The 27,864-nt window shown below is 46.2% G+C and overlaps 2 protein-coding genes across 2 annotated transcripts in view; one reads left to right on the top strand and one right to left on the bottom strand.

Moving 5' to 3' along the window:
* The window catches only part of LOC144145498 (centrosomal protein of 104 kDa), a 76,280-nt gene that overhangs the window by 21,488 nt on the left and 26,928 nt on the right, over positions 1-27,864 (bottom strand). Inside the window, exons 5-13 of the mRNA XM_077677147.1 lie at positions 27,061-27,129; positions 24,308-24,336; positions 22,115-22,224; positions 8,915-8,970; positions 6,562-6,717; positions 5,641-5,671; positions 4,223-4,496; positions 1,196-1,298; positions 186-353 (exon numbers count right to left, since the gene is read on the bottom strand). Of these exons, the coding sequence (XP_077533273.1) occupies positions 186-353; positions 1,196-1,298; positions 4,223-4,496; positions 5,641-5,671; positions 6,562-6,717; positions 8,915-8,970; positions 22,115-22,224; positions 24,308-24,336; positions 27,061-27,129 (996 nt within the window). The remainder of the gene's footprint in view (positions 1-185; positions 354-1,195; positions 1,299-4,222; positions 4,497-5,640; positions 5,672-6,561; positions 6,718-8,914; positions 8,971-22,114; positions 22,225-24,307; positions 24,337-27,060; positions 27,130-27,864) is intronic.
* The window catches only part of LOC144145499 (RUS family member 1), a 273,889-nt gene continuing 259,879 nt past the window's right edge, over positions 13,855-27,864 (top strand). Inside the window, exon 1 of the mRNA XM_077677150.1 lies at positions 13,855-14,005. The gene's annotated coding sequence lies outside the window, so the exon portion shown is untranslated. The remainder of the gene's footprint in view (positions 14,006-27,864) is intronic.

Here is a 27,864-nt window from a genome sequence, read left to right as displayed (position 1 = left end):
CTTCTATTACTCTACCCACAAACTCCTTCACTTTCTCGAACATCACTTTGTCGAAAATCGACACTGAGTAAGGGCGTTGTGAGATCGCCTTCGGTTCCACACTTTGTCGAGCAACCGCAAAGACACAAAATAAAGTCTGATTCGGCAGCCCCTGGGGCATGTTGCATATATGGGCCCCTGCTCACCGAGAGCACTTTGTCCCGGGCCCCTCTCTGAAGCAGAAAAGTCACGGCCTTGAGCACGTCCTCGGCCGAGTGGCGGCTCCGGCGCGAGTTGTACCTCTCCAGGTACCTCTGCATCTCCTTGAAGGCCTCCTCTCGCTGAATGAAGTTCTTGGAGTACAGCTTCTGCACCTGTGACACATAACATTCGCCTTCTACTACACGGTCTGGACAGCAGCGGAGGGAGCGTTTGCATAGAAGCACTAGCTGACGAGCCCTCGCGTGGATCTCCTACCGCTAAGCCTACACCATTTCTGTTTATGCCAGGGGAAGAAGCGCTCGGCAATATGGCCGCTAGCTTTACGACAAGAGAAAAACACGATAGCACGATAGTGCTTTTAGGGGCGAAGCCCCTTAGGATCTGAGGCTGTTGGTGCGTCCTGTCATCGTCGTCATCGTAATCGTCGCCGCATGTAGTCACGGCACTAAAACACCGTAAAACTCGTTTACGCCTCGCGCTGCAACGTACCGCGTGCTAAAAAAAACACCGGGATACTCGTTTACGCCTCGCGCTATAGAGCTTCGTGCTTCAAGGACAAGAGAATTTTACAGCAAAGCTGTATAACTCTACACCCCAACGGTTTCATCTCCGCTAGCAAAAACACCAAGGTGCCAAAAATACACTGAACACTGCATGCTTTGCCCCTCCCCAGGCATCACGTTAGTGGAGATGGGTCCCTTTTTTTCTGCCAATGAGTACGAACAATTTAAAGGAACCATTAGCCTAAGTACTTATGCCTTATAATTCGTCGTAATCCTAGCAGGTAAGGAAAACAATTAGCCTCATGTTAACGCTTGAATGACGAGCTAATATAGCAAGAACGTTATTGTGAGACACACAGTTCGCCTGAAGTACTTCCTTACCTTGGTGAGGTAGTTGTAAATATTGTCTGCATGAACTTAGGCCCCTAGTGTTCTGGGAGTTAGGAGTTTCCCATCCTGCAGCCACACCAATGGTTTAAAGCGGGCCTTACCAGCCGTAGTCCAAAGACTTCAATAGGCAGAGCAGCCTCTTGGCGATCCCTCAGTGACATTCGACCCAAGACCAACTCTTTGCCGTCTTCTTCGCTTTCCACTCTGGCGGAAGACAACCAGGAAGAGGCAAGGGGTGAGTGTGAATGCTTAGCGAAACGTTAGTCACGTTTAGTGCCCTGTATATAGGAACGACATCGCGTGGATTTATTCAAAGCCGTCACGAACAGTCAAGTCACAAGTGAGATTTTCATAACGCACTAGCAGACCAGGACCTCCTTCAAGGAGCCATGAAGAGAAAACACAAGTTTGGTTCATTCAAAAGATTGTCTCGTTAGAATCATACTGACACCACTTTTAACGTAAACTTCGCTCAAATAAGCTACATAATTAGGCAAAACGGGAATGGTCATGCGACCCACCAGCTCATTTCCCGCAACAGAACCGATGATGTCACATGAGCTAAGCTCTGCGATTGGCGGAGGCTGGCAGAAGCAGACGCAAACTAGATAGAGCTTACAAACTAGACGAACGAGCGATTTGCGCTTAAATTTAGGGCACATTCTTTACAAAGCAATAAGAATGATGGGACAAACAGTGGAAGTTACGAAAGCACATGTAAACATAGAAGTACTGATGCGTTCTGCTGTTCGTACTGCGCACAGCATGCTTGGTTTAGCTGCACAGGACTACGGGGCTTGGGGTTGTCTCAGACGACACTGGCCGATTGACGCAAGCAACGCTGTCTTACGTGACCCCATTTGTCGAGCGAGCAGTGTTTCAGGGAACGAATATTTTCTCCCAGAACAAAAACAAGCCAAGTTTAAATGCGGGCAAAAACAAACCAAACGCTCGCAACGGTATGGTGGCGCCATCTAGGTTCGGGTAACGTAAAGAAACGCGGGAACAAACCAACACCGCTGTACAGGGTGGAGACGTGGAGACAACCTTTGAACGGTCCCGGGCCGCCGCAATTGGGCCAACGGGCTCAACGCGTTATTCTTTTCGTTTCCCACGAGACCTAGCAACGCGAAACAGACAATATTGTCGCGAAGACAAGGACGATGCAGTTGTCTTGAATGAGAAACACGTTTATTGGAGCGAACTTGTGCTCCCCTAACAACTCAAAAGAATACAGAGGCGGCGAAGCACCGGTCAACAAAGTGACTTGCGTCGGCGAGTGTCGTCGAATCGAATGCCCCGGCATCTGCTCTGCAGGCTTTTTATCTTTCGGCGCGCGTGGTTCTGGAACCGTCGATTCGCATCGAGAACATTGTAGATGCAAGAAGATTATTCCGGGATGTTCACGTTAGATCGGAATGCTCTCCCTATCAGAACAGAAACACATGCGGCACAGAAAGAAAGAATGGAACACGCGCTTCCCTTGGCGCAGAGATAACACAGACCGGCGCAGCCGGGCGGTAAAAGCAAAACACAAATAAACAAACCGAATGCATGGTTCGCGGCAATATCATTCAAACGTCTTCAGTAAACCGCGTTGCGGCGATAATTTTAGCGCGTTTTTGACACAATGACTTGCTTCGGCGGCGAGCGAGCAACCCAAAATGGCGGCGCCAGCGTATACGTGTCTCTACCCTGTACGGCGGATGCGTGAATGAAGGGACTCTAGGCTGCAGAGCGGTCGGTTCCTGTGATGTCATTGCAGACCCCGAAGACAAACGATTTAGCGGGAAAATCAAAATTTTAACTTAAATTGTTTAATTTCTCAGTGAATAAAGCATCGTTTGTATCCGGACAAGCGCTGGGGGCACTATAAAACACGAAATCTTTCGAATAAAACCAACTTGCATTTTCTCTTCATGGCTCCTTTAAAGATTCCTTCTCTGTTCGCTCGTTGCAAACGGGCCTATTCAGCAAAGCAATGGAAACGACTCTCGCTCTCTGCAGTTCAGAAAAGAAATGGGCGCATCAGGACCGAGAACAAACTCCGTAAAACTGTAAAGAATCATGAAAGTACTTTGCACTCGGAGTCACGGCAACTAACAAGTGAAACTTTAGTAAACGGCTAGGTAGGATTGTGCGAACTTAAAAAAACTAAACGATTGTCGTAACAGCTCCGGCAACTATAGTTGGTTTCCGCTTATTTTTTCACAAACCTTTACTGGCTTTCAAATTAGGCAAGCATCGCCGGTCAAATATTCCAGCTGTCCCTAAAACAGCTGTTAGTACAAAATAGTACGCCAACCCAACAGCCCCTGGGCGAAACAATGGATAGCTTCTGTCGCTGTGGCGTTATCTACAGATGTTAAAATTTAATGCTAACTTCCGTTATTTCAGAAAAAGGGGATGGCTTTCAATATTAATTGCGTAACTGTGTTACGCGTTTTTCTGTGTAACGGTACCTGAACTAGGACTGCTAACTCACCCCGCCGTAGTTGGCAACGCTGCACGCTGGAGATACTAAATTTCGAGAATTCGGTTTGCCAGAAAATTTGATTTGTTATATAAATCACCAACAAAAAATTGAAGTCAACGAGCTCTTTGACTGCTTCAGGATGTTGATTGATTGTAGGGTTTAACGCGCCAACGCAACGCAGGTGATGAGGCGCTCCGTAGTGGAGGGCTCCGGATTAATTTTGACCACCTGGGGATCTATAACGTGCGCCGAAATCTCGTACACACGGGCGGTTTTGCTTTTCGCCTCCATCAGAAAAGCGGCCGCCGCGACCGGGAATCGCACCCGCGACCTCGTTCTCAGCAGCGCAACGCCTTGGCCACTGAGCCACCGCGGCAGGTTGCTTCGGGATGTTAATGCTCTAGAGTCTAGCCAATGTAGGCGTGTAAATGATAATAAATGCTAGGTAATATCCAAGAGCAGTGTACAGTTGTTTACGGCGAAAGCCATCAATAATTTATTGGGGAAGTTGTTTTGCTGGTAGCGCACGCCGGGAAGCATTATTTAACCCCGGCACACCCAAAACCTAAGCCAGTAAAAAGGACGCAATCTATGTAGCAAGCGCGTATTTCTAAGGGGATTTTTGAAGTCAGCGTCTGGTTTAGGCACCTACTTGCGCGCCCCAGCAACGAGCCGATTCTCGAGGGCGAGGTACGAATTCTTGGGCGTCTTGGCCGCAGCCTGCCGTGGGGCTGACTGCAGCTGCTGAAGTTGCTGCTGCTGATGCTGCTGGTGTGGCTGCTGTTGTTGCTGCTGTTGCTGCTGCTGCGAGACTGTGGCCCCACGCTGCTCGGGTGGCGCGTTGCGGCCGGGCCCTGACCCTTCCATCTGAGGGTCCACACTAACGTGTAGACCCTTGCCTGCCTTCTCAGGCGGAGGAACCGGCCCTGGACCACCGAGCAAGAAGGCGCCCATGATTTCTGCTCAGCGTATCGGGGTTCTTTAGCTCTGATCAAGACGCCGAAAATATTTGAGAAAAAGATATGTACAAATAAACCCTAACGTTTCTTTTGGCGACTCCGGCGCTACTGAATAAAAGTGATGTTGACTGAGACCGCAGCTTTCACAATTAACGCACATACACTAGGGCAAAATGTAGCGCTTCACGAGCCGAGAGCCAGCAGTCTGAATGCATGTTCCCAATAGCGACAGGGCACTTCGGGTCCGCGAACGATTTTAGGGTGGGCACCATGTCTGCGGTACAAGTATTGGAACTTGTTTTGGAATAAGCACGCGCTTACGCGCGCTCGTCGCTGTACAGCGGGAACGCTGGTATGTTTTGTATTAGCACTTAAAACGGTGTTATGTCTGTCCATGAGGCTAAGAATTACTGTAGTGGCTGCGTGCAAGGAGTGGCCCCTTATACGCACATTAAAAAGGGCGAAAGCGTCGCTCGATGACTGGCGCCGTAATTTAAGCGTCAAGTACGCACGCACACGCACGCACGCACGCACACACACTTACACACACACACACACACGAACACACACACTCTCTCTCACACACACGCACGCGCACACGCACACGCACACGTATACGCACACACAAAACGTAGTCCCCGGCAGTCGTTCGAAGGGCATTTTGATGGCGCCATGCGCCAAGTTTAGCAAAAGCGTCGGCCTGCAGGGACGTAAATGCGGCGTTGCTAACCAATCGCTTGGCCGAAATAATGCAGTGCGCGGCACTTATAAGACATCCTTGCCCCGTTACGTAGTGTTCAAAAACTATTAAATGGGTTATAACAGGGTTGGAAAAAAACCACCCTCCAAAATGTACAGCCCGTAATGGAAATTAGTCATAAGATCGTGCATTTAGGCATTTTAATAAGGTGGGCAAAATACGCACTGTGTTTATTTCAGTACCCAATATGGGGGGCGTTACCGGGGATAAGGACAAGATATCGGTCTTGCACATGCATTGGGAAAGTAAATTTGCACGTTAACTAGAAGTTTTTTATAGTTACATTAGTAGATACAGCCGCATAAAATGTCGTTTTATGTGAAAGTTTATATAACGCTTTTACGAACCCACCTGGAAGCGCGGAATCCCGCTCAGGGTTGTACTGAAAAAAAGAGGAATAGCGTAAATATAATGATATCAGCGTCATGCCGACATTGTATGGTAACCTGCAACACTATAGCCTCAAGGAGGAATATCCTAACTTTGCGGAGTGTGCGAGTGATGACTCGGATATTCTACTGATTTGTCAACCTCTGAAGCGCCACATTCATAAACAATTACCTGCAAATTTCAGCATGGTCTAAGTTTACTGGTAATAAGATCACAAAGTCAATGCAGACTTCCTTTGCCTTCATCTTAATTGATTCCCGCAGCGTTACAGAGAAGTCACAGGACACAAGTTTAGGAAGGCCACAATTGAGTACAAGCTAGGTGTTTTTTAGGCAGCACAGAATTGCAAATGGGTTGCATGTTATGCTGAGGTTTCTAAAGTAGAAACTGCGGGTAATTTTTGCTGTAAAAATAAAAATGTGGCGCGAAATATGTATGAAAAAACCCGCTCGACTCTGTCCAACACACCAGGAGAAACCGAGCCTCTTACCAATAAAATGCTAGCAGAGGCAGGCACCCATTGGCACACTCCAGGTAAGGGTAGCGGCGCAATTGAAGTAGAATGACTTGAACATTTTTTGAAAATACTCGTTTTTGTACTCACTCTTGAATGCTATCAGGCCATTGAGGTTGTTCTTGAAATTTAAAGCTGTTCGAGAATACAAAGGTAACACCCCCTTTTAACGAGTTCAGTGTCCAAGGCACTTAGACGGTATACAGATAATCTTCGTCAGGGTAGCAGATACGCCACTGCTTTCACTTTCCACCAGAAATAAGCTCTCCCTTGTGGCCAGACGCGTCAACCGGGTGTCAGGCATAGTAGACACAAAGGCGACCTATTTCAGAGGCGGTTTCGCTGGTCAAAGAGGAAAGAGTGCTCACCCCTTCCATCTCCATGAGCTCGGGGAGGCGCAGGTGCTCGTAAGCGTTCAGGCGGTACTCCTCGATGTGCTGTTTCTTCTGGCGGGCACGGTCGAAGTCCTCCATGTCGACAGCCATCTGCTTCTCGATCACCATTTTGCCAAGCTTCTCGCCCACCTGGGGGAGTTAACGGGGCAGAAAGAGAGAAGGTGGCACCCTCTCTCAGTGAGTGAGTGAGAGTGAGGGAGTGAGTGAGTGAGTGAGTGAGTGAGTGAGTGAGTGAGTGAGTGAGTGAGTGAGTGAGTGAGTGAGTGATGAGTGAGTGAGTGAGTGAGTGAGTGAGTGAGTGAGTGAGTGAGTGAGTGAGTGAGTGAGTGAGTGAGTGAGTGAGTGAGTGAGTGAGTGAGTGAGTGAGTGAGTGAGTGAGTGAGTATCCGGCGAAGGTCAATGACGCTTGTGAAATCCCAACTGGGGACGCTGTAGGTTCCCACATTCAATGTAATCACGTACTATATGGTGCGTTTGTCCTTTACGAATCCGGTGGGGCGAACATCCGCATTTGCGAAATTCGTATTGCCGTCTAGAATGCCTGTGAACATTGCAGTTTCCCCATTTCAAAAGCACGTTGTTTGCAAACCTAATAACAACTGTCGTGGGCGAAGTTTTTGCGCTAATCGAATAAATCGAATTCGTGATTCAGTACCATGCATGCGCACACACAGTATAACCAGTCCAGCAGGCAACCAAGCGTCCGTCTGTTCAGACCAGTGCCCCAGTATTACGACAGTCGTCCAGATCAGTGTTTTGTAACATAGACCTTTTTTAGGGGCGAAGGCCCTTAGGGGTTTGAGCTGTCGACGTCTCATGTTGTCGTCGTAATCGCCGTCTCATGTAGTCACGGTGCTAAAACACCGGGGCACTCGTTTATGCCTCACGCTAGAACAATTCTTAACGCGTACTAAAAACACCGGGACACTCGTTTACTCCTCACGCTAGAACGCTTCGCGCTTCAAAGACATGAGACTTTCACAGCAAAGCCGTATACATCTACCCCCAACGGTTTCATCTCCGTTGGCAAAAACGCCAAGGCGCCAAGAATACACTGTAAGCTTCGCCCCTCCCCAGGATTCACATTAGTGGAGGTGGCCCTTTAATCATGCCTCGCACGCTTACCGCACACGCTTTGTCATTTAGTTACTATATCTTTATTGTCGCACTTCTCATCACCATTAGGTTTCGACAGTCCCCTAGGCTCGCTCGTGGTAGCGCTCTACGTAGCTCTTCGCGTGAAACACACTTCTCATTAGTTTCCTAATCGCGTTCCTCTCGTCCAACCAGCCCACTAAATGCTTCCCGATTTAGATATAGTACTTTGGGACTGCAAAAGAACACACCATTTTTCAACTTCTAAACTTCACCGGAGATCACGCTCGAGCATACGTCCTAAAATGAATCAATGGAACCACAATTTTTCTGTGCAGCTACTGTTGCGCGTACAAGCAGCGCTACAGGACATCACGCTCGAGCATACGTCCTAAAATGAATCATTGGAACCCCAATTTTTCTGTGCAGCTACTGTTGCGCGTACAAGCAGCGCTACGTGGTTGGACAGCAAGCAGACGGCCAAATCGTGACTTTCGCCTAGCTGTGCTTCCATTGGCTGCCAGTTTGACCATCCCAAATGCTGGGCAATTTGCCATAGCTTCCAAAATAGAACCTTGTGTCGCACGAGTGGTGTTGCACCATCAAATTTGTAGGGTAAATTCGCACCATGTATAACGCACTGCACATAGCCTCGCAATTTATTAGTCCGAGCATGATGATTTATCTAGTTAAGGGAGTCGTTCAGCTAAAGGCCGTGGTTAAGTGTTCGATTTTTTTAAAAGCTTTACGTGTATCACTTGCGGCGGTGTAAAAAAACCGCATTGCAGGCGAGCCAACTTTACTTAACAGGTTTCCACAAAGGGTACATAAATCACACAAGGCATAAACAGTGTCTTTACATGCATAACGCGTTCCATTAGAACAGACGAATGTGGTTTAGCGTCATACAGTTAACGCTGAGCTAACCGATTCAGTACATTCAGATGACCCAATCACGAACTAATAGACCAAAATCATAGCATCAGAGTCGCTTAGTTAAGCATTGTCGCAAATCTGTATTTTGGCTGATTAAATTATGGACTTTGCATTTGTATCGGAGAAAGATTCGCGTTTGCACCACTTTTCTCGAGAAAGGGGCGTTAGGTTTTTGTCTAGCATGCAACACACAATAAAGTATTTCGCAGTGCTTTTCGCCGTCGGCGAGAACAAGACATAGCGTGAACCAGTCAATATATTATTTCGCTGTGGACGCGTAGTTTTTATACCTTACCTTTTGGAGCTCCGCAACTGCGTATTTCAGCTTTTTTGCGAACACGAACCTCTCCTCTGAAAATAAATGAGAAAGAGAAAGTTCTCCAGAAAACAAAAATCAACACTGTTTGTTCCTATTTTGCATGAGATTTTCCGTGCTTTATAACAGATGCAACGGCGGCAGTCTTTGAGCAATGGTGGTGGCAGGGTGGAACAGCGCATTTCAAAACCGCTAAATGAACTATCTCTGTTCAGGCCGACCTGTTTTGCTCGGAGTTTCGGTGTTCAAGTTAGCAATACAAAATGATAAACAATTTTCTTCGCCTCACATTGTTCCCAAAGATATTTTCATGTCTTAAACGTATAAATGAAGCATTTCACATGAGTAAAATTAACCGGGCCTTTGGCACACCTTTCGTTTCGAAATCAGTTCTATACTCAGTGACAACTTAAGAGCAGCACCGGGTTGCCGCTGTGCCTTATCACCGTAGCCGGATGTTTCTCCGCGCGGGGCAAGTAGGGCGTTACTGGGAATATTTTGAACATGGCGTGAGCTGTTCCCGTGATTTTTTGGACTTAATATGCTTATAAACGTCTCCGGTGACGTCAAACAAACTGCGTGAGACGAGGCAGACGATATCACGCATTCATAGCAAACCCCTTTCAAAACGCGCGCGCACTGACGTCACGGGTCTGGCGCTTTGGCGGAGGGATACACTACATGAGGTGGTGCCGTTCTTGAGTTGTAACCGAGTATAGTAGCTCGCGCCGTTCTTGACTACATGACAATAATTTAAACAACCCACTCCGTCTGTACCGTTGAAACAATTGCTATGTAAAATCTCACAATGTAGTACATTTGATTCCCTCTCATAAACATTTGTCTATTCTGCAGATGTTCTATCTCTGGCATTTGTCGTTTCGTTGCTCCGTGTAACGAAAAGTGACGTTACCAATTGTATAATAGTTGATCCGTTGCTCATTCGTACGCTCGCTTGTTTTAAGTGCGGAACCCTTTAGTGGCCCGGCTTGTCACCGTAGCTCACCCAGGGGCCTCCCCTGTCCGGGATCGAACCGGGGTCCTTCGCGCTACGCAGCAAATGTCTCTCCCATTGCGCCACAGAGGCACACGTTACTCATATGCAAAGTGTTGAGTGTGGTGATCTTCGCGCTGCACTGTTTCCACGGACGCTGTCAATGTTGAGGGCTTCGTCTAGTTGCGTATCTTATTGTTCATGCAACAATGCGGAGAAAGATATTCGCTGTATCTGGGTGGACTACTAAGCATTTGATCATTTTTTACACCAAGAAGCAATTAAAAATATTCTCCAGTCATTTATTCGCACTGCGTAGACACAATTAAGGCGGGACACTGACATAATTTCGCTTCGTAAGAGCTATTCTGCCCGCTTCACTGCAAACGTCATCGAAGGACAATAGACTTCTGTCGCCCCTGCCACGTACCTTCCTCTTCTTTTTCCGCCGCCCACCTGTCTTGCTGTTCCCCATTGTCTGGCCCCTCCCGTGATAAAATCAACGGAGGCTTGCTCAATTCAGTTCTGTTTTCCTGGATTGCCACTTCTCGGCAGCCATCTGCTGGGACTTTTTGTTACAGTTGAGCTTGGGGTTCCGCCTAGAGCTCGCGTTAAGGCCATGCCTATTTCTAGCTCAAAGGACACTGCAGTATCGGTTATGTATTATTTATGTTTTGCCTCAAAGAAGCCTAATATTTCGTTTTGACGGAAAAAAGTTGGCAAATATGAAGTGTCCTACCAGACCGCGTTTTCCAGAAAAGATGTGTCTGTATATACTTTTTGTTCAAGAAATATTTTAACGTTTGTCCGGGCGGCTGAATACAGTCACAGATCACAGACAGACAGACAGACAGACAGACAGACAGACAGACAGACAGACAGACAGACAGACCATTAGGTCGCCCTAGGAGGATTATCGGAAGCGTTTCCTAATTTGCGCAGTTTAAAGGACTACTGACACCAATTTTTGGTGTTAATATTATTACATATTTCGCTTCCTGTACTCAACAGAATACCCTGGCTGAAATATGAGCGCCCTGCGATGCGTGGAACATACTTCAATTTGATGTGAAGTATTGCGCGGACGGAAGAGCACGCAGAGCGGTGCGCAGCGAATGTACATCAGCGTAACATCACTCCCTGAGAGGAAAAAGAAGTGACGTAGCCGTCTGCCTCCAACGCTCGTCAAAAACTCGTGACGTCGCTTCACGCGCGGGTCCCGGCGAGCGGCGATTGGACGCGGGCGCGTTCTTGAAGTGATACACGAAGCCAGAGCTACAGGCAAAACCGCTGCCCAGAAATATACTTTTGCCAAAAATAAAGTTCTACACGCGGGAAAGGAACCGATGATAAAGCCCAGAATCGCTACAGAAGCCGCCATCAGGTATTTTATTGAAAGCGGTCATCAAATTCGCGCCGCAATGCTAGGCCTAAAGCCTAAATCCTTCAGGTAGCTCATCCACTCAGCTCACGCACTATAGCTCGGGTGGCGGGGCGGTCGAAACAACGCCTCCTCCGTCCTGGCGGTGTTTTGACGTCCGCTAAAAACGGTGAGGTCAATCCGTGATTCTGTCAAACGCGCCCTGCGGGCTGGAAGCGCGGGAAACCAAAACGGACGATTTTCAGCCCGTTCAATCTAATGAATTATCGCCGGGTTGTTAAGCACTGTTAAAATCAATAAAAAAGGAAGATAAAATTTTGGTGTCAGTACTCCTTCAAAATTTGAATCTCGTTGAGATCGACTTGGCGTTGTGATGGCACGCTTGCACCGTCCGTAAGCCGCTCGGATGTCGACGTGGTTTTAATTGTGGAAGCGGAAAAAAAACAGAAAGGAAGAAAAAGTAAGGGGGAAAGGTGAACAGGCGGAGTTTTGTATTCGCAGTGCCTATTCTGTGGACCAGTCCACAGGATAGTGTTCAGCTTTATTCTGTGGACCAGTCCACAGGATAGTGTTCAGCTTTATTCTGTGGACCAGACCACAGAATAATGTTCAGCTTTATCCTGTGGACCATTTGAGGCGGCGCTTGGCGGTGCTGTTCGGCGCGGTCGTGTCGTGCAACATTTTTTTTTTTTTTAGATACTTATTTCAGTTTTGTAACTGCGCCGACTGTGCGTTCCCGGGTGGGCGCTCTGGTCGCGAGTTGGAGGGACTTTAGGCGGCTGCGTTGACGGCGTGCGCCGGTCCGCTGAGCTCTAAGTTGCGGTGTGTAGTTGCGTGTCTGCTCTACAAGTTTCTTCTTTTCGCTTGCGTTTGTCTTTACCCTTGTGCGAGAACTTTGCCTCTTCAGTGCATTCGGTTGTACGACCGCGGACGAAAACGTTTCGTGACTCCGTAAACACGCTGTTTTCTTTCATGTGCTGTCTTGGCGCCCCGACCTACCTCACAGCCGGCTGTACGAGCGGATAATAATAATATGAATCTTTATTTACAGGAACAGTACATATAATTTCCCAGCCCACTTAAGCAGCTGACGCTTGTGAGATGGCTGAGCACATGCATTGTGCATGGGGCACATGCTTATGTCTTTTACAAAATGAACGAGGAGGAAATCTCTTGCTAAAAAGCTTTTAATAAAACCAAGCAGCCTAATGAAGAAAAACCGAAAAATTCTTAATGCTATCACCGTCGGCAGGCGCGCATGCGTGTTCTGCCCCTTTCGTTTACCACAGCTCCCATGCTCCAGTTACTTCTGTCGGCACCTACTTCTTTTGAGGGGCCGAGCCGCTTAGGGGCTGGGGCTGGCATCTCCCGTCGTCGTAATCGTCCTCTCATGTCACGGTGCTACAACAACCGGACACTCGTTTACGCCTCGCGCTAGAGCGCTTCGTAACGCGTAATTAATATGCAGTGCCCGGAGCTTACGTGGTTACCAATTTTAGAAGAATTGTCTTCTTTCGATGTGTATGATAGTTTTTGACCACCAAAGTTCGGTGAGCGGGTTTTAAACCGACACTGATGTGTTTTAAACCAGCGTCGTAGTCATTCACGTGCCTGTTTGTTCTATATGCAATAAAGAAAAAAAAGCATAGTAAAAAAAAAGAAAAACACAGAGACTCTCCTTTACGCCTCGAGCTAGAACGCTTCGTGCTTCGAAGACAAGAGACTTTTACAGCAAAGCTGTATACCTCTATCCCCCCCCCCCCCTCCCCGACGGTTTCAACTCCGTTAATCAGAACAGCATTCCCCTTTACTGTTCTGTGCCTTTACGCACAGCAAGCGATGCAGGTAGCGTAATGTCGTCGTCAGGCATTTAGTACACAGCATAACAGAACACACGAAATCAACAGAGACTTCCGAAGCGGCGAGCCCTACGTTCCACACCACGACGACCACGATGCGGCGAAATGCGGCCGAGTTCACGTTCACAAAAATTAGGCGGGCAAAGAAACGTCTTCAACTCCCGATGACATGATGCCGACCGTTTTAACGCTACAGGACGCTCAGTTTGTGCCGTATTTGTCTCACGCGAACTTTGTAATATGTAGTCGCAATGTTTATTATAGAACAACAAGCTTGGCGTGGCTTCAGTTGACTTCGGGGCAGGCTTGCTAAAAAAATGTTGCAGTACGTTCAAAATCGGCATCAAAAATATGTGTTACTAGGTTCATAGCCTAGGTTTTTTGTAAACCAGATCACAAACCTGTGGACAAACCACGCAGAAAACGCTAAGTTAAGTTGGCCGCACAACCGCGCGCTGAAGAAGCAAGGTTCTCGCACGCGAAAAGAAGAAACTTGTAGAGCAGACACGCATGCACTACACACCGCAACTTAGAGCTCAGCGGACCGGCGCACACCGTCAACGCTGCCGCCGACACCGCGCAACACGCGACCGGAGCGCCCGCCCTGGAAGGCGCAGTTACGAAACTGAAATAAGTATCTAAAAAAAAAAAAATGTTGCACGACACGACCGCGCCGAACAGCACCGCCAAGCGCCGCCTCAAATGGTCCACAGGATAAAGCTGAACATTATTCTGTGGTCTGGTCCACAGAATAAAGCTGAACACTATCCTGTGGACTGGTCCACAGAATAAAGCTGAACACTATCCTGTGGACTGGTCCACAGAATAGGCACTGCGTTTTGTATTCTGACCCCGTTGGCTCGCCGAAAAAGCAGGCGGAGTGTGAGAAGCGCATTAGCACTCCTGTTTATAAGAGTACTCCGCGTTGCATGAAAAGCGCACATCGGACACTGTTTTGTGCTCAGCAGCAACGCCTACGCGGACTTATCGCATGATCGAAAGAAGAAGTAGTTCACAATAACCCGCTCGCTTTCACTATAGCCAAAGCGAGAGGACCGCACCCCTCATTGGCGTCCGTGCATCGCACGGCCGGCCACAACGCGTTTTCAGTTCTCGGAACCTGGTTACAAGCTGCGAGGGAAGTTGCGAATTCATTTTATGCTTTGTGCTATGCGTCACCGTCGCAGCAATGAAGGCGACGTGGCGTTTGTCCCCTTTTTCTTCAATATTGATCGGCCACACTGCTTTTCGCTTGTTATTCCCCAGGCCTCCTCATGGTTTTTCTTTTTGAGCTTCAACGTAATTTCCTAAATGACCACTAACGAAACGAAAAAGGCCAGTGCCAAGCAAAGCCCCCAATGATACGTGTGCGTACTTTTTTTTCAGTTATTTTTGTGACCTCGTCCCCCTTTTCCAGGAAATTACCTCCGATTAGCATGAAAACATCGTTAGCTGGTCATTCCCTCGTCACGGCTGATCTCTCTCGGCGGCCTCTGTGATACGCAAGGCGCAATAGGCAGAGTATGAGACGCGTAAGCTATGGGAGTGCGTGATGCACTAACGAAGCTCGCACGCCCAGCGCTTCGGAATTCGCCGCCCGTTTGGCGACAGCTTTATGGGGCTCTTCGTTGCAAGACGTACGATCATGCGTGGCTTCTTCCTACGCATACCGGAAGGACGAGCAATAGAGAGGGCAGGTTTGCCACAAGATAACCGCGCGCATAGTATCAGCAAACAATTCCCCGCTTATATCCTAACGTCTACCAGTACGGCACGCATATGTCGGTTAACAAAACCGTTAGGAATGTGCCGTTTGACTAAATTATTGGGATGCGAGTTTTATGGCAAGCTTCATGTTTTCAAGGCGCTAGTTCGAACCACGGATCAACCCTCGAGTGAAATGGCGATCACCGGGAAGCGGAGGTGTTCTGCCGCTTCCCGGTGATTTTCTGCTTCGACAACAGGGACACCGTTTCCGCATTGTATTTTACATGGATGTGCTTTAAAGGCTCAAATGCTTTACGGTACTTGTATTTTTGCACTTACGAGACCTACGGCGTTAGCGTAATATGGATGTGTGCGTGCGTATATGTGTATGTAGGTATGTGATTGATTGTGGAGTTTAACGCGCCGAAGCGACGTATAGGCGATGAGGCGCGCCGTAGTGGAGGGCTCCGGATTAATTTTGACCACCTGGGCATCTTTAACGTGCGCCGAAATCTCGTACACATGGGCGTTTTTGCTTTTCGCCTCCATCAGAAAAGCGGCCGCCGCGGCCGGGAATCGAACCCCTGACTTCATGCTCAGCAGCGCAACGCCTTAGCCACTAAGCCACCGCGGCGGGTGTATGTATGTATGTATGTATGTATGTATGTATGTATGTATGTATGTATGTATGTATGTATGTATGTATGTATGTATGTATGTATGTATGTATGTATGTATGTATGTATGTATGTATGTATGTATGTATGTATGTATGTATGTATGTATGTATGTATGTATGTATGTATGTATGTATGTATGTGTATATGTGTATATGTATATGTATGCATACGTGCATGCATGCATGCATGCATTCGTCGTAGGGGTGTTAAACCTCGCGAGGAACACAGGAGAAACAGAGGACAGCGCTTTCCCAGCGTAAATTAAGCAACCATTGGGTGCACCAGCGCCAATCTGCTAAACCCTTTACCGCGAGCAGCCTCAAGCCTGCTGAGGCCGAGGCTTTCTTTTCACGTTTGGGCGTGAACTTCGCTACGCTCCATAAATAAAATTCCTCAGACAAGTTTGCTTACATGGCTTGAAGACGAAAGCTAACGATTATTAGATTGTTTACTGCTCCATCATGTTTGTAGCTATTTTTTTTCTTTGTCTTTTGACGCCAAATACTACGAAAAGCAGAATTGCAACACTTCACGCTGCAGTTTACCCAGAGTCAGAGCTCTTTTCCGCGTGAATCTGTTCTACGCACGTGCCGACAAGTGCACCTCGCACGGCACCGCGTCAGGCAAATTAATTATAACAAAGCCTCCACGCAAACTTTTACAGCCAATTTTATACTAAAAACGATAAAAGAACCCAATGTTGAAGGAATCAAAATCCGCATGGCTTGGACACCAGCACATACACCAGGAGCACAGGGCAACCAACTGGCGCATAATGCTGCCCGGGAGTATGTACAAAATCCTCCCTTGGTCCCCACCGTCGTCACTGAGTGCGGTGCGTCCGCCCAAACAGACGTACCCACTACCAACTGGCAACAGGAGTACCGACGATTCAAACGACTCAGCAGACAATGATTGGCTGAAGCTTCCCCACCTGGTTTTCTGACACCTTTAAAGGCGCTATCGAGACGAGAAGTATTCGCCAACAAGGTGTATGCGGATGCGGCTTACACACCGGACATCATTTCTAAATGTACAAGAAACCAGGCTTCGGCATCTAAATGTACCTTCTGTGCGGCACATACTATCCCCAATCTCTTTCATCTAATTTGGTCTTGTTCAGCATTCTCAAGGGGCAGACAGCAGCTTCTAGACTCTCAGGCAGCCCCGCAATCACTAACAGCCCACTTGCAGCTAATTAGAGGCGATACACGCACACTGGAAAGGGTAGCAAACTTTGCTGTACAAAGTGGTCTGTACAGTGTTGTATAGTGGCTGACTGACTGCCACCCTTTTTTCAAGTGTTCGTGCACGCGACTGTACTCGTGTGAACCTTCCTGGCAGTGCTCCCCATACCGACGACCAGTGTCTATGTGAACACTCAAACCGTGCCTGCAGCTCACCGGAACAGAAACTCTAAACAATCATAACGTCATGTGATCATTGTTTGTAATGCACTGGCACTCGGCAGCGGCAGCAGCTTCATCCCGCTGATTCCAAGCGCTTTTTGTTCGACTTTGCAGACTATTGCCGTACGAATTTCCATTCGTGCCCCTCCAGTGGTGGCTGGTCAAGAACCGAGATCATCGCTTCCCCGTTAACCATCTGTGATAACCATGGATGCGTCTGCGTCTGCGTCAACTGAGCCGGGCTGCCTATAAAAGGACTGCACCTACGGACGCTCCTGGCACTGGCACTCGGCAGCGGCAGCAGCTTCATCCCGCTGATTCCAAGCGCTTTTTGTTCGACTTTGCAGACTATTGCCGTACGAATTTCCATTCGTGCCCCTCCAGTGGTGGCTGGTCAAGAACCGAGATCATCGCTTCCCCGTTAACCATCTGTGATAACCATGGATGCGTCTGCGTCTGCGTCAACTGAGCCGGGCTGCCTATAAAAGGACTGCACCTACGGACGCTCCTGGCACTGGCACTCGGCAGCGGCAGCAGCTTCATCCCGCTGATTCCAAGCGCTTTTTGTTCGACTTTGCAGGTCGGTTGTTTTATCCTGCCGTGATATTTAATATTTCATGCACACTGTATTTCGCTGCTGCTGCTAGTGCCGTTGGTGCCAATATGTCAACTGACCCTGAATTGCAGTGTTTGGTATGCCAGGACGTTGTGCCTCAGGATGGAAAGTATTTGACGTGCACAAAATGTGACTATGCCTACCACCTGGGTAAATGCTCCGGCGTATCTGCTCCTAGCTTTCGCAATAGAAGTGAGTCTTTTAAGGCAACCTGGATTTGCGCGACATGTGAAACAGCAGAGAGAAAGAGTGGCGTTGTCGCTACCCAATCTGAAAGCTCCAGCTTTGCTGCTCAACTAAAGACCTTGAATGACAATGTCGCAAGTTTACTGCCTATCATAGGTAAAGTCAACGCACTGTCCGAGCTTCTCGTAACAGTTGGAAATATTGAGACTTCTATGAAGTTTCTTTCCGAGAAGTACGACAGCGTACTCACTAAGGTTGAAAAACAGGACTCTGATATTGCTGCCCTGAAGAAGCGTGTTGACCGCATTGAATCTGGTACCTCCCCCGCGATCAGGCAAATCAGGTTAGATTTGAACGAGATGGAACAGTATAGCCGCAGGCAGAACTTGGAAATTCTTGGGTTGGCCAAAGAAGAACACGAGGACTTGTTCGAAAAAGTGAATACTGTGGCTCGTAAACTTGAACTTCCCGAGTTAACAAGATCTGACATTGATGGAATGCACCGTTTGCCACAACGGCCTGGAAAAGAACCCGCTGTCATTGTGCGGTTTACGTCAGTTTCCTTGAAGCAAAAGTGGATGGAGGCCCGTTCTCGCCTACGGGCCAAAGAACCAGACATGCGCTTCTTTGATAACCTGACGCCTTGGAATAAGCGGCTGTTGTGGCTCGCGCGTGCGAGAGCAGAGGAAGTTGGCTATCGTTTTGCATGGCAGAATAACGGACACGTTTTGGTTCGAAAGGATGAAGGTGATAAGGTGATTCGAATCCAAGATGAGTGTGATCTGGAAAAAATGGTCTAATGTAGCTGTACTAGCTGTAAACTGTTAGTACCGCAAATGGCCTTCGCATCCTCTGGCTGTGCTTACCATCATGTTGATTCTTTCACAAATCATGTATCTGGAAACAAAACATGCTCAAACTGTTTTTCGCTGTTTCACCTTAACATACGCAGTTTTAGAAATAAAGAAGATGAAATTAACATTTTTTTATCCTCTTTGGGCCACAATTTTGATGTGTTGGCGTTTAATGAAACTTGGTACTCGGATGCTGCTAGCGTAGTGAATTTAAATGGATATAAACTAGAAACTAATAGTCGAAGAACCAAAACAGGCGGTGGTGTTGCCTTGTACATGAAGGAGAGCCTTTTGTATGAAGTTGTTCCTGAATATACTGTGATGAATTCGGGTATTGAATCGCTCTTCATTGCCACAAATGCGCATGTTCTAGGCGTTATTTATCGCCCTCCTTCCGGACCCCTCGAATTGTTTTACGACGCTTTCAATGCAATCTTAGAAGATCTCTCAACTACAAAAAAGCAAGTGGTAGTCATGGGCGACTTTAATATCAATTTACTCCAAGTATCACCTTTGAGCACCCAATTCCTAAACACAGTACATGTCAATGGCTTTACAAACCTAATTGATATACCGACTAGGATTACATCTCACAGTGAAACGCTTCTAGACCTGTGTTTAACAAATTGTGAGAAAGAGGATACCATGGCTGGAGTGTTTACTAGTGACATAAGTGACCATTTACCTTTATTTTGCTTTATTCCAAGAGTGATCGAGCACAAAACTCGTGCTTTATGTGCACCTAGAATCTACAGGGAGATGAATAAGGGTAATGTGAAATATTTCCGCCAGCTTGTGTCGTCCATAGATTGGAGCAGCCTTTCCACAACATCAAATCCCAATGCTTTTTACGACTTGTTTATTAATAAGATCATTGAGGCCTATAATAGTGCATTTCCTTTTATTACTCTGACTAAATCCAGAAAAGCTAGAAAACCGTGGATTACACTTGAACTCTTAAAAAGAATAAAAGAACGCAATAAGTTGTTTGATAAATTTGTAAAATCCCGGGATTTATTGGTCCTGATGGATTACAAGAAAGTTAGAAATAAATTAACAACGGACATAAAGAGAGCGCGCCTTCAGTACTACTCAAACAAATTTGCGAGCATTCAGTTTGATCCCTCAAAAACTTGGACGGTTATAAAAAATTTGCTTCGGAAATCGAAGGCTTCAGTGCCATCTGAACTAAAAATAGGGGAAGATACCTTCAGTGGTAAAGCCCTAGCTAATCTGTTTAACCAACGCTTCCTGTCTTTTGGGGTGTCCAATTCACGTAGCTCGGATCCAAGGTCTTATTTAACTCAAAACGTGTGCAGCTCAATGTTCCTCTATCCTGCTACTATAACCGAAATTACCAATGTGGTAAATAGTCTAAAAAATAATTGTTCTTCTGGCTTTGATGGAATTAAGGCCGCACCAATCAAAGCTGTGATAGACCTGATCGGTGAAGTCTTGTGTCACCTAGCAAATTTAATTCTGTCTACAGGAATCTTCCCCGATAACATGAAAATAGCAAAAGTTATTCTTTTACATAAAGGTGGTGCGATTGATGAAATTAATAATTACCGGCCAATTTCAGTGCTACCCATTTTCTCCAAGGTCTTGGAGAAAGTTATAAATTCTAGACTATCAAGTTACCTCCAAAAGCTGAAATTAATTTCCGGCAATCAGTATGGATTTCAAAAAGGGAAATCTACTGAACTTGCTTTAATTAACATCAAGGATAGCCTTATTCGCAACATAGAAAACCGTCTTTATTCTGTAGGAATTTTCTTAGACTTTAATAAGGCTTTTGATTCAGTTAAACATGATATTCTTTTTCTTAAACTGTCACATTATGGTATAAGGGGAACTTCACTTCAGCTTTTTCGCAGCTACTTATCAGACCGTGAGCAATTCGTTTCAGTTCATGATGTTCAATCCGACAGGCAAAAAATATCGTATGGTGTACCACAGGGGTCTATATTGGGGCCAATTCTATTTCTTTTATACATTAATGATATTGATTTGATTCCGTTCACCCAGGATATTGTTCTTTATGCTGACGATACGAATGTTTTTTTTTCGTCCACTGATTTGGCATCCGTCATCGCTACTGCAAACTCCTGGTTACAACAGCTTTCCCTCTGGCTGGATGTGAATGAATTACAGCTTAACGTTAAGAAAACAAAATATACCATTTTCACGTCTAAGAATAGGCCTACGAGAATTCCTTGCCCTCTAACATTTCAATCCCTTCCAATCGAAAGAGTTCAAGTACACAAGTTTTTAGGTGTTTTCTTTCACGAAAATCTTCTTTGGAATCACCATGTTGATTTTGTTAAACACAAGACCGCACAATCTATTGGAGTGTTAAATAAACTGCGTCCTTTGTTACCAACACCTGTAAAGCGTCAACTGTATTTCTCGCTTGTTCATTCTCGTTTGCGATATTGTCTGTTGGTTTGGGGTGTTACTTCTAAGTCCAACCTTAACTTTCTCGTTTCGATTCAGAAAAGGGGTATTCGTTTTATCAATAACTTGCCTATGGCTGTTGATACCTTACCTTATTTCGCACGAAATTTAATTATTAGTATTCAATATATGTACGAACTTAAGTTAGCTGAGACCATATACCATACCTATAAAAGTGACCGCGAATCCTTTCTCTTACAGTACACAGACACTCATCCACATTACAGCTTTCGGCATACTGTTTTCAAGAAAAACAGGATCAGGACGAATTATGGTACCCAGCTGTTAGATTGGCAGATACCGAATCTTTTAAACTATCATCCCGACATAATAGGCCTTATTGATTGTTGTAGGTGTTTATATTCATTTAAAAAGCAAATTAAACTTTACTTTATGAATTTATTATGACTTACATTGACCTGATTTGCTACCTTCATGCTCTTCGCATCTGTTTATGTAGTGTTTATTTGGATTGTAAACTATGCAACCACATTTGTTTGCTGGCTACAATGTATGTATTAGTGTAATCCTGCTAATTCTCGTGGGAAATGTTGGTTATTGTATAACTCTATGTTGCCATCTGATTGTCCCCCTTCTTTTTCCTTTTTTTCTTTCTTTTTTTTTATGTGAAACGTTTCCAAGCTTGAAACGCTGTCTGTGCTGCCAGTGTCACTGGGAGCCAGAGGTCAAGTCAGGCGACATTCACGTTGCCTTTAGCCTCGGCACCATGTACGCCATTCTGCCAAATAAACTCCATATTTCAACAACAACAACAAAAAAAAAAATACGGGTCTTCCCCTTTCCTTTTCGCCCTAACCACCCCGAGCGCCTCAGACCTCATTCATTCATTCATTCATTCATTCATTCATTACGTTCGGGCAGGGTACAACATTTTTGAGTCCTCTGTTAACTGTAGACGTGTGTCTTCTATTAATTGCAGCGAGGCTGCAGGAGCAGACAAATCCATGCGCATCGCATACCATAACCTAAAGTGTCGTTTGAACTCTTGACTGCTGCGCCCCCTGGAGCTACTCACCGGCGATGGCGTCCCTCTTCTTGGCCTCCAGCTTGCGCAAGATCTGCGCCACCTCGGTGTCGACGTACATGTCGAAGGCCAGGTCGTCCATGGGCGAGATCTCCTCGTTCCTGTGCCGCCGAGGGAAAAACCAGCACAAAAAACAAGAAGTTCACCGGAAGAATTTGCGCTTGTTCTTGTTTTTTCGAAAGTGAGCGTTGCGCAACATATTGTTAGTATGCATTCGCTTAGGTCGTCGTGGTCTCTGGTTAGAAGTAGTCACGTCCAACTCCCAAGCCATGGTACCCAACTTGGTTGCGACCGGTTAATTAAGCGGTACTACCGCTTTCTTCGGAACATTCTTGCCTTGGTAGAATTTACAATTGTGGGAGCAGGGCGAAGTTTATCAACACGAACTGATGAACAGGTAATGAAGGTATGGCTTAGCGAAGTCCTAGAGCAAACGCAAGCGTAGTCCATACCCAAGCATTAGGCGCGACGCAAAGCGGTGGCATCTATATATAAATATATATATACAGTAATACCTCGTTAACTCGAAGTAGTAAAAACCGGGAAATATTTCGAGATAAGCGGATTTTCGAGATAAGCAAAGTTGCGTGAATTGCCATGAAATATCGAGTTCTTTGCACAAAAGGCGCTACTACTTAGCAGCTCTTAAACACCAGCTTTCAATCTTGCTTTTCATAAAGGTTTTAAAGAGAAAAACAACATACAGGAGACGTTCACGGGCTGGGTTTTGTAGCACTGCAATTTTACTTATCAGAAAAGAACTGCGTAACGCTGGTCCGCTTTGCGGCCGCACTCGGGCCTATAGTAAGAAATCCTCTAGCTGCTTGACGGAGTTGACGCATTGCATTAGCCGATCTTCCCCGCCGCTGCACTCAACCTTATTTCGCAGCAAGCCCAGCAAATTCCCCGTTTCGGCATATGTAGGCACCTCGCAAGGAGGTTCGTCATCATTGCCCCCGTCTTCGCCGTCCTTTTGTGGCTATTTCAACGATTTCGGCGTCCGTAAGTTCTCCTGTCACGCGCACATCCTGTTGTACCTCTGCGCATGTCTCTACCATCAAATGACGCGCCACGAAGTCGATATGCCTCTAGGCTCAGACTTCACGTTTAAGGAAAACATCGGCTTTGTGATAGTCGCGGCTAAACGAGAAGAAATCGAGGGGCTTATGCGCGGCAGCATCGTGCGAATCTTGTGAAACGGTACGCGGCGGCGAAAGTTTCGTTCCCCTCTGTCAAGATTTCGAGTTTCGAGATATCCGCAGTTTGACCCAAAAACACTTCGAAATAAAGGGCACCAAATACATAAGGCGTATAGGAAATGGTTCGGTGCCGCGGAAAATTTCGACTTACCCGATTTTTCGAGATATCCGAGTTCGACTTAACAAAGTATTACTGCATATATATATATATATATATATATATATATATATATATATATATATATATATATATATATATATATATATATATATATATATATATATATATATATATATACATATATATATTTATTTATATTTGTTGTGTCTGTGTGTGTAAAATTATCTAAAACCGCGGTCGGTGTTTCAAGTGTTCAGTTTTCCCCACGAAGCACTTCAGCGGTCGCTGTCATGGCTTCTGTCAGCAGTGTAGGGCGTGGCGACATCACGCCACACCCTCCGCGTCATTAAATCAGACTCAAGCGAATTACAAAAGTTATAAAAAATATAGTACGGCAAAAACCCGGTGCAACTTCGTGGGACCCCTACCGGTTAACCGACGCCCCTTGCCTCGGGCCGCTGCACGTTTCCACCCACTTCTTCGGCGGTGCGAAACAAATGGCAGCAATACATGAGGACGCAAAGCAAAAGAGTTCAATGAACCGCCGCTTCGTATTCCGCTTTGTCAACGCTTCTCGCATCACAGCGACTCTCGTTGTCAGCAGATTTCTGTCACTCAGCCCAAGGGCGTACGCAGGTTTCGCACTGGCGAATTTGGCACGGATCAAACTTTGTGATTGCGCAACAGATGGTTCGGATTACAAAACAGGGGACAGAGCTGGCGCAACCCGGGCACGCGATAGACAGCGAGAGTTGGCATAATGGGTGGTTAGGGTGCTTTACAGCCTGTAACCAGCTTGTTTGTTTAGGCCACCGTATCTACTCATTAGCGACCGTTCCTTCGCATTGCGCACACATAACTTACCGCTTGATGATGGTCTGCCACGTAGTCTTCTTCTCGCAGGGGTACGAGGCGTGCAAGAATTTCGAAAGAAAGTCACATTCATTGTAAAGGCTACCTAAGTTCCCAATGCATATAATAGCTCCCCATTTGGCAATCGCATGAGGTTAGGGGATAATTGATTTCAGGCATGTGCCAATAGAAACAGTGGATCACACGCATCGCTAGTCTCAATTCAATTTTAGGGGCGAAGCACCTTAGGGGCTGGGGCTGCCGGCGCCTTCTGTCGTCGTCTCGTGTCGTCACGGTAAATCGAGTTGTCCAACAATGATCCGAAAACATGTTTATAATCGATAAAAGCGATTTAAAACAAGCTAACATTATTTAAACTAATTTAGAACACAGGAATAATAAGGATTCCATAGCATTAATAACAAAAATTTGTTAAATTCTGTCTGAAAATCGGTTTCAAACGCCAGATTTTCTTCTGTAAAGCATGCTTCTTAGCATGCTGTGGCGTGTGACACAAAGAAAACTTACGGCCAGTCTGTCTCTCATTTAATTGCCTAAATCCGCTTCAACGCAAGAGAGGGCGCCACCACCTCAGAAACAGCGCGATTGCTCCTCCCACCGCTGCTTCTCCGGCGCCCAATCAGCGCGCACCGTGTGGCACGAGAGAGGCTTACAATCTTTCAATGTACTTATACGCTGCATGCGTCGCTGCTCAGATTTCTGGAGATGGCCCGTTTTTTTTTCATCAATTAAAGCTGGTGACTTATAAGTTAAGCGTCGCTTGAGACTCAGAATGAGCCAGTCACATGCCACTTTGGGCGGGTATGGGGCAGACGTGTGCACCTTACCAAAACAAGAAATAATGTGTTAAGGTACAAGTACTACTACTGCAGAAAAAATGAAATGATACCAAATACAATTTAAATCACTACGAGCTAAGACACTACGAGCTGACTCAGTACATGCACTGGGGGAGGATGTTGATCATGCTTTCGGTTTGCTGAACAGTTTCAGTCACATTGGTTCTGCCAGTACGGTTTCCACTTTCCTGGTTTTGGACCGGCCCGACCGTTTTTTTAAACAGCGGGCCGGTTGCCGGTCCGTAGTTAAAACCGGCCGTCACTGGCCGGTTTTTTGGCCATTGTGTCATGGTTACTTCTTTTTGGCCTTTTATAAACGTCAATTCACCAACTGTGACGATAAATATGTGTCGACAAGCTGCGCAAAGACATGCGAGCTGAGAAAAAAACATGGGCGAGCGCACTCCTTGAGATGGAGGGGGACCAAAGCGAGGACCAATACAACGAAATGCCGCCATCGCGGTCAGCAAGGGCAGTTACTTTTTAGTGCAGCGCACTCAGAGCAATATCCAAAATCTTAATCAGGTTCAGTACGAACGTTATGTTGATTTCTCTATAGGAAACCGCTACATTAAATGGCATTTCATGTAAAAAAACACCTTTTTTCAACACAAATTCAACCTTCTTTATACCACGTCGCCCCCCCTCCGCCAAGGGCCGGGTTTTTTTTTTTCGGGGAAAGGTGGCAACTCTAGCTGCCAGCAACCGAAACCTAGTCACAAATGGCACGAGAAATATGATTTAGTAGCGTAACTGACTGGCCTAGTTGGTATTCCATTGTGCACAGTTCATCACAAAAAAAGCGAGGGACAAGAGAAGACAACACAAGAGCGCTGAAGACACAACACAAGAGCGCTCTTGTGTTGTGTGTTTCCTTGTCCTTGCCTTTCTTTTTTTTTTGTGCGGTACTGTACACAATGGCACGGGCAAGTTTGATAGCCCGCCGAATAGCAGACTGAATTTTCCTTTCCACGCCCTATCAGATCATAAAGGATAACTATTCGCGATAGCACGCCGTACCATGTGCGTATTTAAAGGTTTTAAGAAATGGTGCACAGGGGTGGGTGGGGATTCAATTTATCGAGGGCTTCTTACGACACTTATCAATGGCCGACCATCTTTTAACGGCTTTATTGATACGGAAGCGTAAGTTAACACGGTAGGTCAAAACACCGTCGTAGTGACCACGCGATGGCCCACAAAATTGCCAACGGCCCGAAGAATGGAAACACGTGGAAGAATGCTCGAACACAAAGTACAAGTAGGCAGGCCCGTTTCCAACAACTAAAAACTGCTTTTGTGATCTAAACATTCTAGGTTAACTGCGAAGAAAAACTTTACTTTGGGCATATGTGAAGCAAAACATGAGTACTTTGTTGAGAGTACTAGAATAGTGCCAATAATATCTAGGATTCCAGGCACTATATCATTCATTTAAAATATATGCATTCTTTTGTACGATAGAAACTCAAAAAAAGAACCTGTCGCAAACGGTGTCGAAAAGAGGCGAAATAGAAATAACCCCAAAAACAACAGAGGTCGGCTGGAGGTGCCGCAGCACAACAAAAACAGAAGATAAACAAAAAGGATGCGCGCTGTAGCAGTAGCTGATGGGCGAAGAGTGCAGTCTCGGAGAAATTGAATTGAATAACCTTTATTACGAAAAGAATGGCTTACGGCATAGTTAGGAAAAAAGGGAGTGGATAGAAAAACGTCTAGATTGGAGGAAGGCAAAACACTAAGGTGAAACGAGGATTACGATAACGGGAGGACCCTTTCGTCGATTGTACATCAATGCATTCATATTCACTACATCATAAAAGTGCTTAAGTGACCTCGTAATTTTTTTACGCCTCCAGCATTTTCGTCAATATAATTTCACTTTAAAACGAGCGTATTGCTCACCTCATCTTCTTCAGAGCCATCCAAGCCTTGTACATCGTCGCCTATAACGTTCAATGCAACTATTCCGACCTGAAGGGCAAAGAGACCATTGAGGAAAAATTTATTATTGCGGGAGCTTGGCACAACAAGAAGGACCTTTGTTCCAAAGCTGCTAATCTCTTTGGTACTTTCGTTATTTTGCCAGGTGTGCTCGCTTTGGGAACGCAAACTCAACGCACGCATATCTTAGGCACCAACACTTCTCGATTGGCGATCCGTTTTGTCCATTTCTCTATTTCGCATTTATACTCGAAAATTATACGTGCAGGCGAAAAAGGAAGCGCAAAGCATTCAACTAGACAGCTAACTAACACGTTCGTAATTGGACGTTACGGCTTTCGCGTTTACTACATCGTCAGCAGTGATTGGGTCACCTCGTACCTTTTTTATTGCTCAGAAAATAAATTCCGGGTTTCATGCAGCAGCTTTATGACATCGTTAAGTCGAAAGGGAGGAATGAAATTCATCCCAGTTCACACCATTCGATGTAAGTGGAACCCGAAGAACTGCAAAATACGGGTCGTCGCCAGAGAAATCTGGGTCTCGTTTGGTTCAAAAGAAAAAGAAATACTCTGGAGCAGCACCCACTAACGCACACGTCCATGCAGGGCATTGGCAGATAGCGCATAGGTAAATCAGCTGCGAAGCAGCATTGCATGGTAATGAAATGCCAAAAATACAAAACGGCTTCTGACCATGTAGCACAGATAAACGAAACTGTTCCGCACAAACATACAACGCAAATACGCGTGCGGGATTCGGCAA

Source organism: Haemaphysalis longicornis, unplaced genomic scaffold (genome assembly GCF_048455015.1).
Source record: "Haemaphysalis longicornis isolate Haplotype H1 unplaced genomic scaffold, Haemaphysalis longicornis Haplotype H1 scaffold_7, whole genome shotgun sequence".
Lineage (NCBI taxonomy): Eukaryota > Metazoa > Arthropoda > Arachnida > Ixodida > Ixodidae > Haemaphysalis > Haemaphysalis longicornis.
The sequence above is the reverse complement of the archived record's forward strand: the minus strand, read 5'-3'. Positions and strand labels throughout refer to the sequence as shown.